Source organism: Eptesicus fuscus, chromosome 7, assembly GCF_027574615.1.
Source record: "Eptesicus fuscus isolate TK198812 chromosome 7, DD_ASM_mEF_20220401, whole genome shotgun sequence".
Lineage (NCBI taxonomy): Eukaryota > Metazoa > Chordata > Mammalia > Chiroptera > Vespertilionidae > Eptesicus > Eptesicus fuscus.
Window position 1 is genome coordinate 99318467 of NC_072479.1, and position 23802 is coordinate 99342268.

Consider the following 23802-nt stretch of genomic DNA (forward strand, 5'->3'; position numbering starts at 1 on the left):
GTCATGAACCTCTCTGAGGGCTCAGTTCTGTTGCCTGTAGCATGAAAACGGGCCTCACCTGCCTGTCTGGAGAAGCACATGGGATGCATGTAACATGCCAACACTGGACATAATGAAACAAGGGCGACCAGGGTTTTGAGTTCTTGCTAAGTGAGTCTTGTACTGCCCATCACCTCACCTATGTCATCTCATTGAATTCTCAGCAAATCTGAGGAGAGCTACCACGCTCTGAGGGTTCGGAAGGGTTTAAGCCCTGTCTGCCCAGCTCCAAACATAACCCAAGCCTTTCCCTAAGTCCCCAAAGCCACTGGAATATTAATGTGCAGCCCCCCATCTGGGAGAGGGGAAGCCTTTTGCTGAAGGGGTCTGGGAGCCCAGGGGACAAGGCACTCCCTTGGAAACAAGTACCTGAGCCCTGGCTGGTTTGGCTCAGTGGGTAGAGTGTCCGCCTGTGGACTGAAGGGTCCGGGGTTTGATTCCAGTCAAGGGCACATGCCTGGGTTGTGTGTGTGTGTGTGTGCAGGAGGCAGCTGATCAATGATTCTCTCTCATCATTGATGTTCCTAACTCTCCCTCTCCCTTCCTCTCTGAAATCAATAAAAGTAAATCAACCGCCGAAACCGGTTTGGCTCAGTGGATAGAGCGTCAGCCTGCGGACTGAAGGGTCCTGGGTTCGATTCCGGTCGGGGGCATGTACCTTGGTTGCGGGCACATCACCAGTGGGAGGTGTGCAGGAGGCAGCTGATCGGTGTTTCTCTCTCATCAATGTTTCTGACTCTCTATCCCTCTCCCTTCCTCTCTGTAAAAAATCAATAAAATATATATTAAAAAAAAAAAGTAAATCAATCAATAAATAAGAAACCAGTACATGAGGACTGGGAACTAGCAGGTCCTTTGTCCCTTTCCCTGCTTTGTCCCTACGTCTGGAACCTTGGACAAATCACTTCAAGTCTCCTTTTGTTCACCGGCAAAATAATAACACACCTCCCTCCCACAGCTGGTGGGAGGGCCCAGCGGTGTCCCAACGCCAGTCTGTGGACAGTGGCATCAGAACCCTCCCCACGCACGGGGGAGCCCTGGCCCCACCCTGGGAGGCTCTGGTTTTGGAAATGTGGTCGGGCCGGTGTCTGGACTCCTGTTTATGACAAGCTCCCCGGGAGATTCCCAAGGGCGACCAGGCCCGGCAGCCACTGCTTGTTGTGAGATGTGCATGTACATGGTAGGCGCCCAAGGACGGAGCCTCCAGTTTTCTGTGAAGGGCATGGGCATTCATTGTTTGTAGTGACAAAGACAGGAAGAGGGGGGCGGAGAGAAACACCTGGGGTTGTACTAATGGGGGAATGGCTGAAAATCTGCATTCTGTTCACACTATGGGAAATTCAATAGCTCTTAACTAGAATGAGTTCCATCTCTGTGTCTACCCAGAGGGGCTTCCATGAAGTGGCAGTGAGAAAAGCCCGTTTCAAATTCGTTTGGTGTATATATATATATATATATATATATATATATATATATTTAAAAATATTTTTATTGATTTCAGAGAGGAAGGGAGAGGGAGAGCAAGGTAGAAACATCAATGATGAGAATCATTGATTGGCTGCCTCCTGCACGCCCCCTACTGGGGATGGAGCCCACAACCCAGGCGTGTTCGACTGGAATCGAACCGGGGCCCTTCAATCCACAGGCGAACTCTCTATCCACTGAGCCAAATCAGCCAGGGTTTGTTTGATATATTTTCTTATACACTGTACAAATACACATTTTAAACACTCCCCGTAAATATGTTTGTGTGAATGTGGTGGCAAAGAAAAAAGTGCTTCCCAGTTCATGTTGGGGGATGGAAATGAAAAACGGGGCAGATTACGCAGCCCTTGTTGCTGCTGGAGCATGCCTCCATTTTTGCCAAATCTTCCTATTTTTCAAGCTTGGTTGGGAATCTGATTGTGAATTTTCTCAAATGTTAAGCATCTCCAAATAATTTAAAATCTTCAATTTAAAACAAACAAACAAAAAAAAAAAACACCATCTGAGTTTATGAAAACGTTGAGTCCCAACATCAGATGACTTCGGTCCCAGATTCGTCAGGGCAAGCATGTCAAACTCAAAGGCTAACACGGGCCAAATAAACAAGGTTTAAGTTTATGTGGGCCACAAAAAAAACAAAAGCTTCAATTTTCATAGTAACGCAGGTTTATTTCCATAGAGACATGCTGAATACAAAGGGCTGAACTAAATGAGTCATCATTAACATAAAATAATAGAACATTTTAATAAAAATTAATATTTTTTCTTGAACATTAACTTACAAGACACTGAATAACTGCACATATTAATAAGCTTAACGCAAATAAACCTATTTCTCTTGTTCTCGGAAAGCGAAATATTGCCTGTTGAGCACAGCAAACAAGTCAGTCCAAGACTAATGACACAGCAATTGGCTGTTAAAATATTCGCTGCTGGTATTAGTGGAGAGAAATGGTGCACCTGCGTGTAAGGCAAGTAAAGGAAGCGAATGCAACATGATTATAGTAATCAGTTGTTAGCGAATGCTGTAGTTCGTTATTAATAATGATGTATAACAGGATCTTGTAAAAATTAAATTACAAAATTTTCATTGAAACAATTCTTAAATATCGTTATATTGGCTAGGCCAGTCGTCGGCAAACTGCGGCTCACGAGCCACATGCGGCTCTTTGGCCCCTTGAGTGTGGCTCTTCCACAAAATACCACGGCCTGGGCGAGTCTATTTTGAAGACGTGGCATTAGAAGAAGTTTAACTTTAAAAAATTTGGCTCTCAAAAGAAATTTCAATCGTTCTACTGTTGATAGTTGGCTCTGTTGATTAATGAGTTTGCCGACCCCACTGGACTAGGCCACAAAAACATTCATTGTGGGTCGCATGCGGCCCGCGACTTTGACACGCTTGCGGTAGGGAGACCGGAGGTGGCCAGTCCGATGACCACTTGGGAGGAGAGTGTCCGGTGAGAACAGGGAGCAGGTGTGCAGGGCCCAGCCCCAGGGCAGCGGGCTCCCACCCGCAGGTGTGTAATTCTCAGGGACCCACACCTCCCAACCCTGGGTTCTTCCACCCCATGGCTCTGAAAGGGGCCACGTTCTTTCTTACTTTCTATGTTTTTATTGATTTCAGAGCAGAAGGGATCGGGTGAGAGAGAAACATCAATGATGAGAGAGAATCATTGATCAGTTGCCTCCTGCACGCCCCCTATTGGGGTTTGAGCTCCCAACCTGGGCAAGTGCCCTGACCGGGAATCTAACCACGACCTCCTGAGCTCAGAGACTTTTATTTTTATTTAATATATTTTATTGATTTTTTACAGAGAGGAAGGGAGAGGGACAGAGAGAAACATCGACGAGAGAGAAACATCAATCAGCTGCCTCCTGCACACCCCCTACTGGGGATGTGCCCGCAACCAAGGTACATGCCCTTGACCGGAATCGAAACTGGGACCTTTCAGTCCACAGGCTGACTCTCTATCCACTGAGCAAAACCGGTTAGGGCTATTTTTATTTTTTAAAAATATTTTTTAATTGATTTCAGAGAGGAAGGGAGATAGGGAGAAACATCAACGGTAAGAAAGAATCATTGATTGGCGGCCTCCTGCACGCCCCCGAGCCTGCAACCTGGGCATGTGCCCTTGGCCAGAATGGAACCTGGGACCCTTTAGTCCACAGGCTGACGCTCTATCCACCGAGCCAAACCGGCTAGGGCACTTTTATTTATTTTCAATTTTCTTTTTCCTCTGTGCCGTTGAGTGACAGCTACCACTGACACAGGCCCAGGACAAGGATGCACTCAAGGGTTATCTGTCAGCACCAGCTACCAAATCCTGGCCCCACTGCCTGGCGAGGACCTCAGAGACTTTTAGAAAGGCTTGAACACAGTACACGAAGCCCCGGCACAGCACCCCGGCGCCCGGAGGCCCGCCCCTCCGCCATCTTGGCGCCACTCCCGCTCGTCCCGCCCATTCCCCCGCCCCTCGTCAGAAATTTCGCGCCAATTTGCCGGTGGACAAAATGGAGCCCGGAAAAGGGCCCGGAAGCCTGACGTCATGAGCCCCGAAGCCAATCGTCTAGGAATGCCGGTCCGGGAGGCGGGGCTAGAGCGCGCAGAGCGGTCCAATCAGTGGCCGCGGAGCCCAGGCCAGCCAATGGGGACGCAGCGGCCGCGGCGTGCGAACTCGGCGTCTAGTTTTTCCCCGCGAAACTCTGTGGCGGAGCTTGCGGGTGCTTGTCTCTCCGAATTCGTGGGGTGCAGGGAAGGAGAGGTGAGGCCGGTGGGACTGGCGGGTGGGGGCCCGGGAGCTGGCCCACTGGGGGTCCGCAGGCGAGTGCAGTGAGGGTGGGCAGTGGTTTCCCCTGGGAGGACTGGGGTCGGGATCCGGGAGGGGGAACCAGGGTCCGTCCCCCCCCACCCCCTCCCGGCACCGCCCTGAGTGAGAGCCGGGACACCCCGCCCCGCGTTCGGAGCCGAGACCCCTGCCGACGGGGCGGGGGGAGGCCGCGCGCTGTCCCCAGTCCGCTCCAGCGCCCTGTCCCCGCGCCAGGCGCAGGCATGTCGGGCTTCGACGACCCCGGCGTGTTCTACAGCGACAGCTTCGGGGGGGACCCTGCGGCCGATGAGGGCAAGGCCCGCAAATCGCAGCTGCAGCGGCGCTTCAAGGAGTTCCTGCGGCAGTACCGCGTGGGCACCGACCGCACCGGCTTCACCTTCAAATACAGGTGCGGGCCGCAGCGGGCGGGAGGGCGGTGCACCCACACCCGGCTGCCCGAGGCCTGGGCACGCAGAGCCTCTGGAGGCATGGACAGTCGGGGCACCAGTGGGGAAACTGGCGAGAGGGCAGGGAGCCCGTCCCGTTCTAAGGATTTTGGCCCCAGCGGTGCTTCATCCGACCCCCGCACCCGGGGGGATACCGTTTTGCGTATTTCATACCCGAAGGCGTGAGTCACCTGTTGTGAGTGGGCCACCAACAACCCAGCTAGAGGCACTGGGCCCTTTGGTTCTTGTTTTTTGTTTGTTTGTTTTTAAATATGTTTTTATTTATTTATTTTTTATTTTATTTTTTTAAATATATTTTATTGATTTTCCACAGAGAGGAAGGGAGAGAGATAGTTAGAGACATCGATGAGAGAGAAACATCGATCAGCTGCCTCCTGCACACCCCCCACTGGGGATGTGCCCGCAACCAAGGTACATGCCCTTGACCGGAATCGAACCTGGGATCCTTCAGTCCGCAGGTTGACGCTCTATCCACTGAGCCAAACCGGTTTCGGCTAAATATGTTTTTATTGATTTTAGAGAGGAAGGAAGAGGGATAGAGAGATATAAACATCAATGATGAGAGAGAGAATCACTGATGGGCTGCCTCCTGCACACCCCCAACTGGGGACCGAACCCACAACCTGGGCATGTGCCCCTGACCGGAATCGAATCCGGGACCCCTCAGTCTGCAGGCCGATGCTCTATCCACTGAGCCACACCAGCTAGAGTCCTTTGGTTCTTTTTCCAGATCTTGTTCCCATGTCTTCTTAATGTCCTTCCACTTAACCTCAGAAACTCAAGCTCGCAATGGTGCAATAGGTGAAGATGGGAGTTGTGATTTACTTCATTCACTCATTCACTCATTCATTCATTCACTCATTCATTCGTTCCAGTCATGTAACCTCATTGATGGTGCACCTGCTGCATGCCAGGCTCAGTGCCAGGTGCTGGGCTGCAGCCCTGAAGGAGCTGGGCAGGGTCCCTGCTCCCGGTCCTTGTACCACCTGTGACGACATACCAAGTCATTGTAGGTCCTTCAGATGCAGAGAACAGGACTTTGCAGGTCCAGGCTCCGGCAGAGTGACTTCCAAGGGACAGTCTCTCCGGTCCTCAGTTTCTTCATCCGCAAAATGGGCATAGCCATTCTTGCCTCCATTTATTCACGTACCAGCTGACGCTGACCATCTATTTGCCTGGCACTGTGCTGGACACTGGGACACAGATAGGAAAAGATTCATGCTGCTCGCCCTCAAGGTCAGTGGTAGGGAGGCATAGAGACCAACAAATAATTACAAGGTGATAGTCACCCCAAAGAAGTAAGGCAAAAGAGAGTTAGGCAAGGTTTCCAGAGGTGACCCCTGAGCTGACAGTGGAGGCATTCCATAGCAGTTGCATGGGCCGAGGTACAGGGTGGCCTGTTAGGGGCTCTGGCTTCTGGGCATAAGGTAGAAGGGGATGAGGCCCGAGATGAGGATGGGAACAGGCTCTGTGGGTCCCCATATGTGTTTTTTGGGACAATCGTCCCAGGGGATACTCTACAAGAAGGGTCTGTCTGGTGGTTGACAGGACACACACGTGTGTGCTGCCTTCAGTCTCCAAGTTCTGAGGAGTGTTCCCTGTTAGTTTCCTGAGCGAGTTAAAGGCTCCAGGGAGTCCTGAAGTCTTCTTCTTACTGTCCGAGGAACTGGTGAGCGGCACCATGACAGTTTTAGGTGAACGGCAGTGCAGTGAGGAAATGAGGAGGGCGAGCAGGGGGGAGCCTCTCTGGAAAGGCTGGAGAGGGCTTTGGGGAGCTGCCATCTGAGTGAGATCTGAGGATGGGAACACGCAGCACACAGACCGATGGGGGAGAGCTCTGGGTGGGTGGGGGTGGTGTGCGCTAGTGCCACGTCTAGAGGTGAGGAGGCATGCGATGTGCAAGGCCAGGTTGAAAGCCTGCCAGCATGACTGAAGGGATGAGGAAGCAGGAGAGGTGGGCAGAGCCTGTCTGTCCTCCAGTCGTTTATCCGTCTAACTCAGCAAATACTGGAACTGGTTTGCTGTGAGAGGTGCCCAAACTGACCTGCGTGCAGAGGCCTGTCTGTGAGTGTTGGTGACCGCGAGGGCACATTCAGGGTGCAGTGCACTCAGCCAGCACTATGTCCTCTTCCCTGCACCCTTACCCACCTTCAACTGCCACCTGCCCACTCCAGGGATGAACTCAAACGGCATTACAACCTGGGGGAGTACTGGATCGAGGTGGAGATGGAGGACCTGGCCAGCTTTGATGAGGACCTGGCCGACTTCTTGTACAAGCAGCCGACCGAGCATTTGCAGCTGGTGAGTGGGACCCTGCCCTGCACCCCCAGGGCTGCCCTGCTCCAGGCACTGACAGCCTGTTCCCTTCCTCCTCCAGCTGGAGGAAGCTGCCAAGGAGGTGGCCGATGAGGTGACCCGGCCCCGGCCCAGTGGTGAGGAGGTGCTCCAGGACATCCAGGTCATGCTCAAGTCGGACGCCAGCCCGTCCAGCATTCGTAGCCTGAAGGTGGGTTTGCCCAGAGGTCGGGCGGAGGGTGGCTGCGGCTGCTTCACGGTGCGGAGGGGCTTTGGAGGCAGGCTGACTACCTGGGGGCCGCCGTGTGCTCCTGAGCCCGATGAACTCATTGGACAAGTGCTGGCTGAGCTGCTCCTGTGGGCAACGCATTGCGTTGGGTCCTAAAGGACACGCTCCGGTCCTCGCCGAGTTTATTTCCGCCCGGGGAGACCGAGGAACTGGTGAACGGCACCACGACAGTTTTAGGTGAACGGCAGTGCAGTGAGGAAATGAGGGTGGCGAGCAGGGGGGAGCCTCTCTGGAAAGGCTGGAGAGGGCTTTGGGGAGCTGCCATCTGAGTGAGATGAGGATGGGAACACGCAGCACACAGACCGTTGGGGGAGAGCTCTGGGTGGGTGGGGGTGGTGTGCGCTAGTGCCACGTCTAGAGGTGAGGAGGCATGCGATGTGCGAGGCCAGGCTGAAAGCCTGCCAGCATGGCTGAAGGGATGAGGAAGCAGGAGAGGTGGGCAGAGCCTGTCTGTCTTCCAGTCGTTTATCCGTCTAACTCAGCAAATACTGAGTGTGCAGCTACACTCCGGGTGCTGGGCTAGACCCTCACTGTGGACAGACGGGCCTCTGTCCCATGGCGCTTACAGAGAGAAGCAGGCGAGCACGGAGATGGCAGGTTCTGGGATATGAATCGTGAAGAGAAGAAATTGGGCAGCATGACGGCCGCTGAGGGAGGCCTCCGAGGAAGTGCTGGGGGAGCAAGTCTGAGCGATGCCACAGCCCGAGGGACACGGCCCGCGGGACGAGCACTTCGGGCTCACAGAGAAGCAGGTCCAAAGGCCTGAGGTGGGGACATGGCGTGGTTCCAGGAATAGAAAGGAGCTAGTGTAGCCAGAGCCCAGGAGGTGAAGATTGGGGAAAAGGAAAGGAAGAGAGGGATGGAGGGGCCAGGAGGCCGGGCCTTTCGGCTGGAGGAAGGAGCTTGGCTTTTGAATCCCAGTAGGGAATCAGTGGAGGGTTACATAGAAAAACAGGCGGATTGCACTTTTAAAAGGCCCCTCTGGCTGCTGTGCGGAAGGAGAATTGACAGAGTAGGCAGGCGTGGGAGCCAGGAGAGCAGTGAGGGAGAAGTGGTCATGGCGTTGGTTCTGTCACAAGGCGGTGTAAGAATGAGATGAAATGACGCACGTGCCTGTGCTTGGCGAACTCTACGATGGGGTCCACATGTTGGGGTCTCGTGACCTCTGTTGGGGTCCCCGTGAAGCCTTCCTTGACTCGCACGATGGCAGGTCCGCTCCAGAAGCCAGGGTGTGGACTCTGGAGGCTACGGAACATGTGGCTTCATCTCTGTTCCCAGCGGCAGGGGAGGGTCTCCAGGACCGTGATGGGACCAAACTGGGTTCCACGCGTTTGGCCCGTCTGTGGAAGTGGAGTTAGACTTGCTCTGCGGGGCAGCTGTTTCATCAGAGGCCGGCCTCCGCTCCACCCAGGGTCAGCCTTCCGTCTCGGACTCCCTGGAAAACACAGGAAACGGCCTGCTTCCCGTGATGGGTTTCCTAACAAGGGGCGGAGCCCGCTCTCGGAAGATCACTTGTCAGGGATGCCTCAGAGGCCGGGCTAAGGCAACCCCAGTCCTTTCTGACTCTGACATTCCGGAGTGCCAGGATTTGTCGATTGTCTTCCAGAAACCATGCTCTGTGGTGGCTTCAACAGTTCCAGTGACCACTGGGCCATGGCAGGCACTTGTGGCTCTGGCCTCAGTTACTAGAGGGGGCTGGCCTCCTTTCTATGTTTCTCCCCTCCCTGCAGGCTTTGGGGGAAGAGCTCTAGCCTGCCTGTCTGTCCTGGAAAAACGGAATGGGGGAAATAGATGAGGGGAAAAAAACTTATTATTTTTGGCTTTTTATTCTAAAATATTATAAAAAGGTAGGGAATAGTGTAATGAATCTATACCTTCACCTAGATTTAATGGCTGTTAACATTTTGCCTTCTTTGCTTTTTCTCTCATCTCCCCTCCTCAAAGTATTTTTAAAGTAAGTTACAGACACGGCACTTTATCCCTAAGTATTCCAGCATGCATTAAAAAAAGACTTGCGTAATCTCAGGTGTACCTGGCTTCTTTTAACCCACCATCCTCCCGTGGCTCTGTTACAGTCAGACATGATGTCACACCTGGTGAAGATCCCTGGCATCATCATCTCAGCGTCAGGGGTCCGCGCCAAGGCCACCCGCATCTCCATCCAGTGCCGCAGCTGCCGCAACACCCTCACCAACATCGCCATGCGCCCCGGCCTGGAGGGCTACGCCCTGCCCAGGAAGTGCAACACGTGAGTGGGCCTTGAGCGGCCCCCAGGGACTGTGAGGAGGTGACGTGAGGAGATGTGAAGGATGGGGATGCTGCAGCAGGTGGGGGCTGGGCAGGGGGCGCCCAGTGGGAGAGGCACAGAGCTTTTGTCACTATGTTATGTAGTTATTTGCCGGGTGTTTTCCAGTCTCTCCTGACTAGAACCTTAGCTCTATAAGGGCAAGGGACTTTTTGTCCACTGCTGTGTCCCCGGCACCTAGAATAGTGCCTGGCACATAGTAGGTGTTTTGCTACGGTATTGCTATAGTAGTTAAGTAATGATTTCAGTATATAGGGGTATATGGAGGCCTAGAACTGGGAATGGTCTCCAGGTGCCCAGCCCTTAGGGATCCTGGGATTTGATTGGGGGATTAGTCAGATCATTGGCAGTCTGGACCCTCTCTACCTGTGGGGACACTGAGACCCTGTGAGGGGACTGGGAATGTGACTTGCCTGCCTCCCAGCAAGTTCATGGAAGAGCCTGGCCCGGAGCAGGTCTCCCCATTCTTAATCTGGTGTGTGGTCCCCCAAAGCTACCTTTTAGGGTCTTTTCCCAGCTCGTCCTTAATTTGCTGCTGTCTCCTGGGATGGGCTCTGGGTTCTCAGGGTGGCTCTGGTGACTTTTTTCTTCCCCATGCAGGGATCAGGCCGGGCGCCCCAGGTGCCCGCTGGACCCGTATTTCATCATGCCCGACAAGTGCAAGTGCGTGGACTTCCAGACTCTGAAGCTGCAGGAGCTGCCTGATGCAGTGCCTCACGGCGAGATGCCCAGACACATGCAGCTCTACTGCGACAGGTGAGGCAGGCTGGTGGCGGGCACCCACGCGGTCGGGCGTCCCTGGCTGTGTCCCTAAACTGGTGCTGGGTGTGGACCAACCAGCGCGGTGTGGACCATCCAGGGAGGAGAGGATGGCTGGTTTGGGGACACTTGCTCTGTGCCTGGTACTTCCCATCACCTGCAGGGGCATGTCCGCCCCCATTTTGCTGATTGAGGACATGTCACTGACTGTGGAGGAGCCTTGAGCCTGTGTTCTTCCTGGGCGACTCTGTCCAGCCCTCTTAGAACTGGGAGGCTCCAGGTGGCAGAGCTAGATAATCAGCAGCTGGGAGGGCCTCATCCCTGCCTGACACCTGCCCCTGCCCCCGCCTTGCTGGTCAGATTCTTCCTTGGATTTTGTTGAGCGATTGGAAAGAGGGAGAGGGTGCCGAGCTGGGCCTAGTCCCCTTACAGTAACGTGGGCAGAAGGCTTGCAGATGGTGACGAGGGTCCTTAACTGGGCTTGCACACCCTGGCTGCACTAATGTTCTGTGCATGTACATTTTTCTGGGGAGCAGACCTATAGGTTTCATTTGCTTCATTTTTTAAAATATTTTTAATTGATTTTTAGAGGGAGAGGGAGAGAGAAACATCAATGACCAGGGATGGAACCCACAACCTGGGCATGTGCCCTGACCGGAAATCGAACCGGCAACCTTTGGTGCATGGGACAACGCCCACCAACTGAGCCACACTGGCCAGGGCTCATTAGCTTCTCCAGTGGCAGTAGAACCTGTAGAAGTCAGACTCGTAAGCAAGTTGCATGAACTTGCTGAGCCTCCATTTCTTGATCAGTAAAATGGGGATCAGTCTTGACAGTCCTTAATCTGTCATCGGACTGCTGTGAGATTTAAACTGGAAAATGCACGTCAGACGCTGAGCAGTTTCTTATACAGGCTAAGTGTTCATTATAAGGTTTTGTCCCAGCAGTCTGTGATCCACAAAGCCTAAGTGGGACATAAGAAGAGAGGAGTCATAGAATCCTCTGCTGAAACATTAACAGTGACAGTGATAGTCCTCAGAGGCCGTGACAGGCTCAGAGACTTGCAGTGACTTCTTCGCCATCACATGGCCTCTGAGTGGCAGTGTGCGGATACACGTCCCAGTGTTTCCTCCCTGCCTAAGACTTCCTTGTTTCAACATCTTGTTTTTCAAAAGAGGAAATGAAGGCCCAGAGGAAAAAGGACTTGGCCGAACTCCTGGAGCCAGGAAGGGGCAGGAATGGGAGTGGTCCTCTCAGGGAGGCTGGGAGGGCGGGGGAGGCTCCCCTGAGGTGGCTAAGGGGCACCTGCGACGAGGCTGACAGCAGAGAGATGGAGGGGGGCTTTTTATTTTTATTTGATCTTTTTCGAGTTTTTAAATTCTTTATTGTTTAAAGTATTACATACGTCTCCATTTTCCCCCATTGACCTCTCCCGGCCGGTTCCTGCCCCCCATTATTTTTACTTTTTAAATTGTATTTTTCAATTACAGTTTATGTTCAATATTATCATTTTTTCCTGTTTTATTTTTTCCCCATCACCATTTATTCCCCTCATACCCTCTTCCACCTCCACCCACCCCTTCTCCCCCGCAATCACCACACTGTGTCCATGACCATGAGTTCTTTTTTTTTAAATATATTTTTTTTATTGATTGCAGAGAGAAAGGGAGAGAGAGATAGAAACATAAGTGATGAGAGAGAATCATTGATTGGCTGCCTTTTGCATGCCCCTTACTGAGGACCGAGCCCGCAACCCAGGCATGTGCCCTTGACTGGAATCGAACCTGGGACCCTTCAGTCCCCAGACAGATACTCTACCCACTGACCCAAACTAGCTAGGGCAGACCATGAGCTCTGTTTTGCTCAATCCCTCCACACCACCAACCTCCCCCATCGCCCCCAATCTCAGTATTATTTTGCATTAGTTTCAGGTGTACAGCATAGTGGTTAGACAGTCATATGTTTTGAGATGGGGCTTCTGAGGGCTCGGGGTGGGCTCCCCTCTGACCCCGAGCCGCATAACAAATGAGCTTGTGAAGGCAGTGGAAGGGGCACGTCGCCAAGGATTATCAGCATTGTCCTCCAAGTAACTGAGTTATGCAAGCGGGGTGAGTGATGAGGGGGAGAGACCCGTTTTCTGGGCCGTGGGATGGACAGGTCTGGAGCAGCTTGTAAGGCCTCTGGTAGAAATGCTAAGCTGGACTGCGTGACTGGGTGGGTGGAGTCAGGACTCTGTCTCCACCCAGCTCTCACCTGCTTTTCCCCTTCCTCCCCATCGGCCTCTCAGGTACCTGTGTGACAAGGTCGTCCCCGGGAACAGGGTCACCATCATGGGCATCTACTCCATTAAGAAGTTTGGCCTGACCTCCAACAAGGGCCGAGACAGGGTGGGCGTGGGCATCCGGAGCTCCTACATCCGTGTCCTGGGCATCCAGGTGGACACAGATGGCTCTGGTGAGTTGGCTTTGGGACCCTGGCCTGGCCCTGCCAAAAGGCTGTGCTGTGCCCTGGCCGAGCCCACGTTGTCTTCCTGAATTACTGTTGGGCCTCCTCCCTGTGCTCGCCCCTGCACTGTTCCACACAGCGGTCAGGGTAAGCGGTGCTGTCATAACCACAGGCACCACGTCATTCCTTGGCTGAGAGCACCCCACCCCTCTCTGCAAGACGGAAGACTTCCCAGGAGTCCACAGGGGCCTCCACGATCTGACCCCCTGGCTCCTCTGACTCCCCCCACTCTTCCCCTCACTCACTGGTCCCTGGAACTCGCAAGCCCACTCCTGAGGGGGAATGGGGGCTCTGTCCTTTTGCTGACGCTTGCGCTGCCCCTCCCCTCCCCCTGAGACGCCCTGAGCGAGCACCAGGTTCTCCCTCACACAGCTCTCATGCACCCTCCCTCCCCCTCCCTCCCCTCCCCCCCCAGGCCGCAGCTTTGCTGGGGCCGTGACCCCGCAGGAAGAGGAGGAGTTCCGGCGGCTGGCTGCCCTCCCCAATGTCTACGAGGTCATCTCCAAGAGCATCGCCCCCTCCATCTTCGGGGGCACGGACATGAAGAAGGCCATCGCCTGCCTGCTCTTTGGGGGTTCCCGGAAAAGGTGGGGGTCTGGGCTCCCCAGGTCTGGGGAGGGCACGGTGACTCGGCTCACAGGAGAACAGCTGCCAGGTGGTCAGGACGTGAATGCTCTTTTCGTTTTCCCTGACTCAGGCTCCTTGTCAGCTGGCTGGGGACGGATCCATCATCTCTCCAGGGAGACGCCATGCCCAGCCTGGCTAGGGGGTGGACTGGGGGACCTGGCGGGCACAGTGGGGAGAGCTCTGGGCTTGCAGTCTCTGCCGTGCTGCTTAGTTACTGTGTGACCTTGGGCAAGAGACCCCGCCTCAACCCACGCTTTCACACCGACGACAAGTGAAAAACCCAACACAGGAAGTCGTATGTCTTTGAAACTATAAAGTAATAGAGACTTAGAAATTAATATGACTAGCAGTACCATTTACTGAATTCTCACTGTCGGCTAGGCCTTTTTCTAAGCGCTTTAATGTGTCTGAAACCCAGCCAGTCTTCACCATAACCCTGTGAGAAAGCTACGCTCACACCCATTTTATTTATTTTATTTTTAAAAATATATTTTATTGATTTTTTACAGAGAGGAAGGGAGAGGGATAGAGAGTTAGAAACATCGATGAGAGAGAAACATCAATCAGCTGCCTCCTGCACACCCCCTACTGGGGATGTGCCCGCAACCAAGGTACATGCCCTTGACCGTAATCGAATCTGGGACCTTTCAGTCCACAGGCCGACACTCTATCCACTGAGCCAAACCGGTCAGGGCCTCACCCATTTTATAGATGAGGCAGGTGAAGCATAAAGACCTAAGGGAACTTGCTCATAGGCACATGTAGGGCCAGGAGCCTGCCCACATGATTCCCATTCCACTACCACATACAGCCACTGGCAGCTCCCCTGCTTTCCCTCTTTCCAGCTGCGAGGATGGTTATCAGATGCTCACTGTGTGCCCCAGCCCAGCCCCAAGTGCCAATTTCCTTTGACCCTCTCCTTCCCCCCCGGGAGGCAAGTTACCATGGGGCTATGAACGTGGTCTCAGCCCAGAGCCCCTGCCTCCCCACTTGCTCTGAAGCTCGTGATAGGTCGGGGGGCTGACTGCCAGCCGCCATTGCGACCAGCCTGACAGGCCTCGGGATTCTTGCCTTGCCCACCTGCGTGTCCTCCCCTAGGCTCCCTGATGGACTCACTCGCCGAGGAGACATCAACCTGCTGATGCTGGGGGACCCGGGGACGGCCAAGTCCCAGCTGCTGAAGTTTGTGGAGAAGTGCTCCCCGATTGGGGTGAGTACCGATGAGCTGCTCTCCGTGGCTGCCCAGCAGGGAGGAAGGCCGCAGGGCAGGGCCCCCAGGTCCCCGGATCCTCTTGGTGGGCAGGATCGCCCAGAGTCTCTTCCTCATTCCCCTTGGTTGTGGTCATGGGGCACAGGAGGAGAGGGAAGGAAATCAACAGGTGGGTGTAGTTTTGGGGTAGCGGGCAGAGCACCGGATGAGAGGCAGGATGGGGTTTGGGTTTCAGCCTGGCCAGTCATTGGGTGTGGGCCTTGAGCAAGTCACCTCTGTTCCCTGAGCCTCAGTTTACCCGCCCACTCAATCATAACACCGATAACAGTCATGGCTAACCTCGAGGGCCAGGCACTGCTTAAAGTGCCCTACACCTATTTACTCTTAACGTGTACCTCGACTCTGCAGTAGGTATGTGGGCCCGTCCTGTGGGTGAGGAAACGGGTACAGAACAGCTACGTGTCTTGCTGGGAGTAAGTGCTAGCACAGGGATTTGAATGCAGGTGCCCGGTCAGCCGGGGCCTCTGCAGTGATGAGCGTGTCTGGGGATCAGCGAGGGGCGAGGATGTCTGCCGTGTTCAGTGGGACGGGTTGTCCAGGTGGGAGGGGTGGTCTCTGGACAGATAGGAAGTGTGTGCGACCAGTGCTCGTGCCAGGGCTGTCCAATAGGAATGTGTGCGAACTGCACCTGTGAGCCACGTGTGTGATGCTAGATGTTCTAATAGCCACGTTAAAAAAGTGGAAAAAGGAAAACAGGTGAAATTAAACCTAATAATATTCTGTTTAGCCCAACATATTTACAATATTTCAGCATGTAGCTTAATGTAAGAAAATAAATAGGAGATACTTTGCATTCCCTTCTTAGCACTAAGTTTGAAATCTTACACTTACACTCTTCTCAGTTTGGACTTGCCACCCTGCAAGGGCTCAGTGACAGCATGTGGCTGCGGGTCTGTGCAGAGATGACATGGGGCTCTGGTCGGGGAAGCTTTTTCCCGGAGTCAGGAGTCTGTCCCAGCTCTGAGGCCACTCCTCTCCTCTGGGCCTCACTTTGCTCCTCTGTGATGAGCCAGGCCCTAAGGGCTGGTTCCTGGGGCCATCATGGTGGGCTCATCTGAGGCTCGGGGCTGAGGCTCAGAGTGTAATGGATGTGAACCACCCAGTGGGGGCGAACCTCCAGGCCAGATGGGCCGGGGTGACCTCCTCATCCGGCGGGAGGCTCCCTGAGTTCTGTCTGTGCCCTGTGGCCAGATGTGCTGTGTGACCTTGGGTGAGTCACAGCTTTTTGGTCCCCTTGACTTGGGGGGTCATCATGGAGCTGTGTTGGGCCCTGACACCTCCTCCCGTGGCCCTCCCAGGTGTATACATCTGGGAAAGGCAGCAGCGCGGCAGGCCTGACAGCCTCGGTGATGAGGGACCCCTCGTCCCGGAACTTCATCATGGAGGGCGGAGCCATGGTCCTGGCTGATGGCGGGGTCGTCTGTATCGATGAGTTTGACAAGGTGAGGCTGACAGGGTGAGGTGGTGGCACCTAGTGGTCTCAGGGCAGGGGGTGTGGCCTTCTATGCCTGGGACTTGTATTCAGTCCCCTGCTTGTCACTATAGGGTAACTGGGAAGTAGCTTGACCTCTCCCAGCCTCAGTTTCCACATCTGGAGAGTGAGGAGAGGAGAGCCAAGCCCACACAGTTGTCACCAGGATGAGAGGTGACCCATTCCTGCCGTTGGCCTGGCACGAAGCTGGGACCAGGGGTGGTCGTGCTGCGCTCTCCTGCTGGCACTGCCCCACCCTGCCTGGCCTGATGGACGCTTCTCTCCCCACGCAGATGCGAGAAGACGACCGCGTGGCAATCCACGAGGCCATGGAGCAGCAGACCATCTCTATCGCCAAGGTGGGTGGTCCTCCCCGGCAAGCCCAGTCGGCTGAGGTCCGGCTTGGTTCGGCCGACCCGAGGGTGCTCTGAGCGCTGTGCCAGGCCTCTGTCGGCGGCAGCAGCAGGCCTAGCATCTTGTGCGCATACGTGTCCGGGTCCTCATCTCGGATCTGTCATCTGTTCCCTCACTCCTCAGGCTGGGATCACCACCACCCTCAACTCCCGCTGCTCCGTCCTGGCTGCTGCCAACTCGGTGTTCGGCCGCTGGGATGAGACGAAGGGGGAGGACAACATCGATTTCATGCCTACCATCTTGTCCCGCTTCGACATGATCTTCATCGTCAAGGACGAGCACAACGAGGAGAGGGACGTGGTGAGTCGGGGCCCCAGGGTGCACGGGGCTCGGCCCCAGCCAGGCCCACGGTTCTGGGGGAGGGCGAACAAGGGGCTTGGCAGGAGCCCTGATCATCGGGTAGGGCCCGTAGTGGGTTGCCCAGGAGGCGGCAGATGGGGGCTGCAGAGAGCACTGAACCAGGGTGCAGAGTTCTGCCTCCCCTGTGAGTGACTGGGGGTAAATCTCCCCTGGCCCAGAACCTTGCATGTAAAATGGGGAGTTGACATTTGGGTACAAGTGATAGAACCCCACCCAGTTCTGGTTTGTAAATTTCTGAAAGGAACTTGGTGGCTTATGGAATGGACAAGCCCAGAGGTTTGAGGCCCCACTGGTGTCCCCAGGGCTCCTGTCTCTGCTGCTCTGCTCTCCTTGGGGGAGCAGCTGCTCCCTCTGGTGGCAGAGGAGGCCCTGGCAGCTCCGGCTTTTGTCTTAGCAGCTGACAGCCCAGGGAAGGAGGAGGCCTCCCCTTTCCCATTGGTTCTGTTCTACAAGCTCCCTCCCTGCCTGCTGGACCTCGGTGGGGACCCAGGCTTAGGAGGGCCTGCCAGCTGACCCAGGGTCCCCTCTGCCCTAGATGCTGGCCAAACACGTCATCACTCTGCACGTGAGTGCGCTGACACAGACCCAGGCGGTGGAGGGGGAGGTGGACCTGACCAAGCTGAAGAAGTTCATCGCCTACTGCCGAGCGTGAGTCCTGGATGCTGGCCCGTGGGCTGGGGCTCCCCGGCTCCCTGGGCGGGAGAGAGCCCTGCTCCCTGGGCCTGCTCCTCATAAAGGACGCCTGAGATGATGCTGTCCTTTGGGGTTCTAGTTCCGTGAATCGGCTCCACTCCTGTCTGACCTTACACAGGTCACTTGGCTGTCAGCCTCGGTTTCCCCATCTCCAAAATGAGGGCGTAGGATTAGGTGGTGTCAAGACACCCCCCTCAACTGACATTCAGGGAGGCAGGGCAGTGTGGCCATTGTAGACACAGGCTTTGGCTATTGCCCACCCCACTGTGTGACCTTGGGCAAGTCATTTGCCCTCTGAGCCTTGCTTTCCTGGCTTGGTGTTCCCTGGGGTTTTTGTAAGGATTGCACGAGATGATGAGTAAGTGCTTGGCACAGCCCTGCACCTAGTAACCACTCAGTAAATGGCACTTGCAACTTTGTTATTCTCACAGATTGTCAGTAATAGTAATCATACGTAGGGTACTTGTTCTGTGCCTGGCATTACTCTCAGTATTTATGGACAAGTGAAATTTAGCTCTTCCCTAAAACCTAAAAAACTGGTGTATTGTTCTATTTTATAGATAGGGAACAGACAAAGAAAGGTTAAGTAACTTGTCCAAGGTCACAGGTAGGTGTAATGGAGCCAGGATTTGAACCCAAGTACCAGGCTCCAGAGGCTGTGCTTTTAGCCACTATGCCAACGTGTTTTTTTGTTTGTTTTTTTTAAATATATTTTTTATTGATTTTAAGAGAGGAAGGGAGAGGGAGAGAGAAACATCAATGATGAGAGAGAATCATTGATTGGCTGCCTCCTGCAAGCCCCCACTAGGGATCGAGCCTGCACCCCAGCATGTGCCCTTGACCAGAATTGAACCCAGGACCCTTCAGTCTGCAGGCTGATGCTCTATGCACTGAGCCACACCAGCCAGTGCTGCCAAGGTTCTTGACATACACCTCGGTTGTGTCTTGTTGGAGCTAAAACCTGCGAGTGGAGGAGTCTTTGAGTGCCCCTTCCATGGGAGGGGAAACGCTAAAGTCGGGCGGGTCCCTAACTCACCACCCCCTCTGGGGTGATGGGTGGTGTAGTGCCCAGTGATTTCTGGGTCTTTATCACGGTCCTGAGCTCCTCACAGCCTTGAGGACCTGGCTCCTTCCATCCAGCTTTGGTCTCCTCATCCTCAGGATGGGGGTTGGATTAGGTGATCAGTGGGGATAGGACCTACCTGATCAGGATCTACCTGATCACTCTCCCTCCTGGGAGAGTCTGACATGCTCCCTGTCCCTGGACAGCAGTCACTGCGAAGCCTCTTGGGGCGTCATCGCGCATCACATCCTCAGTTGTGTTGGCTGGTGGGGAAGTGTGGGTCGAAGCCTGCTGTGAGCCCGCAGTCCCGTGGGCCCTGTGCTGCATGATGGTGCCTTCGTTCTGTTCTGTGGGTGAGGCAACCTTTGCTTCATGACTTAAGCCACGTGTCACCCAGCAGCAAGGAGGGCAGCCTTCACCCCCTGTGACGGGCCTGGCTTCCCTCTGCCTATTTTCTGACAAAGGCACCTGTTTTTCTCTCCTGCTGTTGATCTCAGGCACCTGTCCAGAGCCCAGATTTTACTTAAATCTCTTCTAAATGATGCTCCCAGCCCGTTGGGGGTGAGCACGTGATTGTAAGCCAGCTGAGGGCAGGGAGGGTGCCCCACGTTTCCTTCCCGGCCTCATGGCAGCCGCTCCTCACCCTCCCACAGGAAGTGTGGCCCGCGGCTGTCAGCGGAGGCCGCGGAGAAGCTGAAGAACCGGTACATCCTCATGCGCAGCGGGGCCCGTCAGCACGAGAGGGACAGCGAGCGCCGCTCTAGCATCCCCATCACTGTGCGGTGAGCCGGCGGGCAGGGCTGGGCGCGCGGGCCTCACTGTAGAGCAGGGCATGCCGGGCCATCGGGGCCGGGCCATCGCTAGCCACACAGCGCAGGCCCTCGGGAAGGCGAGTGGGGGGCTCCTTTTGGAGTGTAAACAGCCGTCTCCCTCTCAGTTGGCAACCAACTGAGCCACACTGGTCAGGGCTAAGGACACGTAAAATTTCCCACGGTCTTTGGACTTATGACTCATTGGCCACACCTTACACAGACACCTAGATGCCGGAGAGGCTGGGAAGTGTCTTGTAGTTGGGTGTCAGGTGGCGGAATAAACATTCCATTACTGAGGAGGAGAAGAGGACAGGGCAGGGGACACCCAGCAGCCTCCCTGTGGTCTTACCACCTTGGGCAGGTGCTGCCTGATGCCAGGAAGGGCCGGGGAGGGAAGATGGGCTCAGACCCCCCCTGGTGTCCCGTTGCCCCACACAGGCAGCTGGAGGCCATTGTGCGCATCGCCGAGGCCCTCAGCAAGATGAGGCTGCAGCCCTTCGCCACGGAGGCCGACGTGGAGGAGGCCCTGAGGCTCTTCCAGGTGTCCACGCTGGACGCCGCCTTGTCGGGCACCCTGTCAGGTGAGCCGGCGGGGCTGCGGGCTCAGGACTCGGAGGGCTGGGTGGCACGCCTGAGGCCCCAGTGTGGTTGCTTCCCTGCATCTGCCTCCTTGCTGTTTCTCCCCCGGCCGTTTCCTCCAGGATGGGAAGAGCCACTTCCCTCCAGACCCTTGAGCACAGTCCTCTGAGCCAGTTCGTTAGGAATGGTGCCGTTTTCTCAATGGCCAAGAACTGTAGTCAGCGCCCCGGAAAGCTCTTCCCTTGTCTTACTTACAGCTGGCCCCTGGAAGCCAGCTGGCCACTTCGTCCTTGTCTTAGAGAGGAGAGCGCTGACACTTTCTCACAGTCAGCTCCTCTCTGTCCTCAGAGGCCTCCAGTGGCAGCTGCTCCCACCAGCATCACAACAAAACCTGTGCCGAGGCCCACAGGGCCCGTAGGACCTGGCCTGGGTACCACTCTGGCTCCTGCACTGGGTTTTGAAGCAGTCACACGTGTTCCTACCTCATGCCTTTGTACCTGCCCTTGCCTCTGCCTGAAGCACCCCTCCCCACACGGTAGCCCCGTCCCCTGACTTCAGGTCCCCAGTCGTCTCCTCAGTTGGCCCTCACTGCCCTGGCACACTCTGTTCCTCTTCCCGTAATTTTCTCTCTTGGGTCTGGCTCCAGCCACTCTTCCTTGGGATGGAGGCTCTATCTCCAAGCCTCCCACTGTGGGCCGACTGAGGTCCCGGCACCTGTCCCCACCCGTCTCCCTTCTCGTGCCCACAGGCGTGGAGGGCTTCACCAGCCAGGAGGACCAGGAGATGCTGAGCCGCATCGAGAAGCAGCTCAAGCGCCGCTTTGCCATCGGCTCCCAGGTGTCGGAGCACAGCATCATCCAGGACTTCACCAAGCAGGTGGGCCTTCCCCGGAGCCGGGCGGGGTGGGGAGGGTGCAGGGGTCTCCTCGTGGCTGCCATGGCCCCGTTCGCGCCCACAACACCGGAGCCCTATTGCCCAGCAGACAGGCTGTGGGGCAGCTGGTCCTGGTCCCAGACCGGTTGCCATCTTTCCTCCCCTTGGGACGGGGCTGTTTTTCTATTTCGTTAGGGGAAGAGGACAGCGGCTGGGGTCCTGGTGGAACCACACCCAGCCTTCCCCAGGCCCTTCCTGTCTACTTCCCGCCATTGCCCGGCTTTTGTGGGGTGAGGACGGCAGAGCCAGGAGGGTGGGCCTCCCAGCTCACTGGGGACAGTGCTCTTGACCCCGTAGAGGAGCTGGCTTTCCAGATGTTACGGAGAACTGGCCACCATCTTTACAGGAACAATAATGGCTCCGGTCTCCGCTCCCCTCTCATTCTGACCCTTAGAGCAGTTTCTGCAGGCGGCAGGGTGACGTCCCTCTGTGGGTGAGCACACCGAGGCTTAGAGAGGCTTGCGGACGTGAAGAGCTGGGGTTCTAGAGTCAGACGGACGTGATTTAAGTCCCAGCTCTACCACTTACTTGCTGTGTGACAGCTCTGTGCCTCAGTTTCCTCCCCTGTAAAGAGGGGAAGGTCGTAGTGCCGGCTGCATAGCTGTCGTGGCGATGGGAAGAGTTTGTGAACAGCCCTGGTGCGTGCTAGGCGCTCAGGAAGTGTGAACCCTTCTGTGATCAGAGGGGGTGTGATGGAAATTCCCTGTGAGCAGGGGGACACATGGGCTCTCTTGGGGCTTTGCAGGGCCCAGGGGGCAGGTTGGTGGGTGCCCGGGGTCTCCTCGGGAAGCAGACTCTGCATCTGGCCTTGTGTCCGCAGAAATACCCAGAGCACGCCATCCACAAGGTCCTGCAGCTCATGCTGCGGCGCGGCGAGATCCAGCACCGCATGCAGCGCAAGGTCCTCTACCGCCTCAAGTGAGCCCGCGCCGCCTCCTCCGCACCCCACAGCGGGCGTGTCGCCCCGCCTGTGCCTCCCATCACTGTCTGCTTGAACTTCCCTCGAGCTCTCCGTGCCCGGGTGGAGGGGCCCCCTGCCCCGAGGAAGGAGCCGCCTGTTCTGCTGGTTGCCTCTGGGCCTCAGCCCAGACAGGTCCCGGGAGTGTGCTTTTGGGGCTCACTGAAATAATAAAGCCGAGTGTTTGGATACGTGGAGGCTTCTGCTGGGTGTCTGACCCGCATCTGCCACTTAGGCTCTCACTTTCGGGTCCCGGTTCCTCAGCTGCTCTTGGGGATGATAGAGCCGGTGTCTCGCTGGCCCTGGTGCCAGTTCAGCAGGACCCCGTGTGTGTGGAGGTCTTTGTAAGGTGGGTGAGCTTGAGCAGCCTCAGCTGGTCCCCAGCTGTGTGGTCGGGCAGGAGATAGGGTTTTGCAGTTGGACTGGCTGGATTCACCCAGTCTTTCTGTGCCTCCGTTTACTAGTCTGTAACAGGGATGGCACTGGTTGTGTTAGGATAAATGAGCTACTGATGGTGAAGTGCCTAGGAAGGTGGACCTGGCTGTGAGGTGAGGCTGGTGGCATTTAGTATTCAGGGCCATGGATATCCCTCGGGCCATACAGCAAAGTAGGTAAGGCAGAGGTGCCGGAAGTCTGTGGAGGGGTCTCTCCTAGGAACCGCCCACGCGCTGTGTGGCCTTGGGGAAAACACTTGACCTCTCTGAGTGTATGATCAGTAAACTGGAGGTCGTAGGGTTCATCACCCTATGTTGTGAGGTTTGAATGGTAGAAAGCACTAGTACAGCTGTACTGGAGAAAGTGAACAATGCCATTGTTATGCCATTGATTTGTCTGATGCTGAAATACCAATTTCAGTATAATTTTGTTTTAAAAAGCTAGAATTCAAAAAATTAAAAATCAGTGAAGTAAAATATTTTATGTTTAAAATGCACTTAGTAATATAAAGCCTCAAGCAAAATAGGAATTTAGAAGAATATTTAAACATTTTATTCTAATAAACTTATTTGCACATACAATGTTTAAAAATAACCACTCAGTAAAAATGAAGACAGTCATGAAGAAGTGAAAAGTCGGGTTTTGATCTTTCTAAAAACAAACAGGAAGACTTGGGGCCGCAGTGTGGTCATTGCTGAATCAAAAGTATCTTCGAGCAACAATTTCCAGCTGCTGAAAGCTCTCCGGCGACACCTTTCAGGGAAATGGAGAGATGAGAGCAGCTAGATCCATTTCCTCTGACTCACTTGTGTTCAAAGCCCGTTTCTTCTTTGATAACTTTTAAGAACATTTTAAACAGCGTTTTGTCCTCTTGTTTGGTGGGTGAGCATTTCCGGTTCCTCCTCTTTCATCTTGTTCAGGCGGACACTCGGGCGTGGGCCGCGTCTTTTGCAGACCTGGTCCTCTGTTCCTTCTTTGGCGGTGAGCTCTAACCCTGCAGTGGTGGGTTGCATTTCTTGGAGATGAAGAGGCATCTTTCTCCAGGGAGTCCGCTCACCTGGGTCTCATCCAGTGACGGCTGTTGCCCCGTCATCCCACATTTGTAAAGTGGATGCACTTAACCCCCCAGTGGTCATGGGTGCTGGTGCTGTGTTCACCTCCATTTTACAGGGGGAAGCTGAAGCTCAGAGAGGCACGTGTCAGTGAATGATGGCAGGGTCAGGATTGAGGGTAGA

At 55.0% G+C, this 23802-nt stretch overlaps 1 protein-coding gene across 1 annotated transcript; it reads left to right on the plus strand.

Moving 5' to 3' along the window:
* The first annotated feature begins 4229 nt into the window (after window positions 1-4229).
* Window positions 4230-22323, plus strand: MCM5 (minichromosome maintenance complex component 5). Its single transcript, XM_008144691.3, has 17 exons — window positions 4230-4286; window positions 4566-4740; window positions 6973-7099; window positions 7176-7304; window positions 9458-9630; window positions 10288-10443; window positions 12735-12901; window positions 13368-13539; window positions 14678-14789; window positions 16148-16291; window positions 16614-16679; window positions 16858-17034; window positions 17630-17742; window positions 19504-19632; window positions 20101-20243; window positions 20990-21117; window positions 21995-22323. Exons 2-17 carry the CDS (start codon window positions 4574-4576, stop codon window positions 22094-22096), a joined length of 2205 nt encoding a protein of 734 aa, XP_008142913.1. The 5' UTR covers window positions 4230-4286; window positions 4566-4573; the 3' UTR covers window positions 22097-22323.
* Window positions 22324-23802: the final 1479 nt, after the last annotated feature.

Excerpts from the sequence above, each read along its gene's own strand:
- MCM5 (XM_008144691.3), top strand. The coding sequence starts at position 4,574 with ATGTCGGGCTTCGACGACCCCGGCGTGTTCTACAGCGACAGCTTCGGG. Across the intron at positions 7,100-7,175 it reads CGACCGAGCATTTGCAGCTG|CTGGAGGAAGCTGCCAAGGA; the intron begins GTGAGTGGGACC and ends TTCCTCCTCCAG. Across the intron at positions 16,292-16,613 it reads GTATCGATGAGTTTGACAAG|ATGCGAGAAGACGACCGCGT; the intron begins GTGAGGCTGACA and ends CTCCCCACGCAG.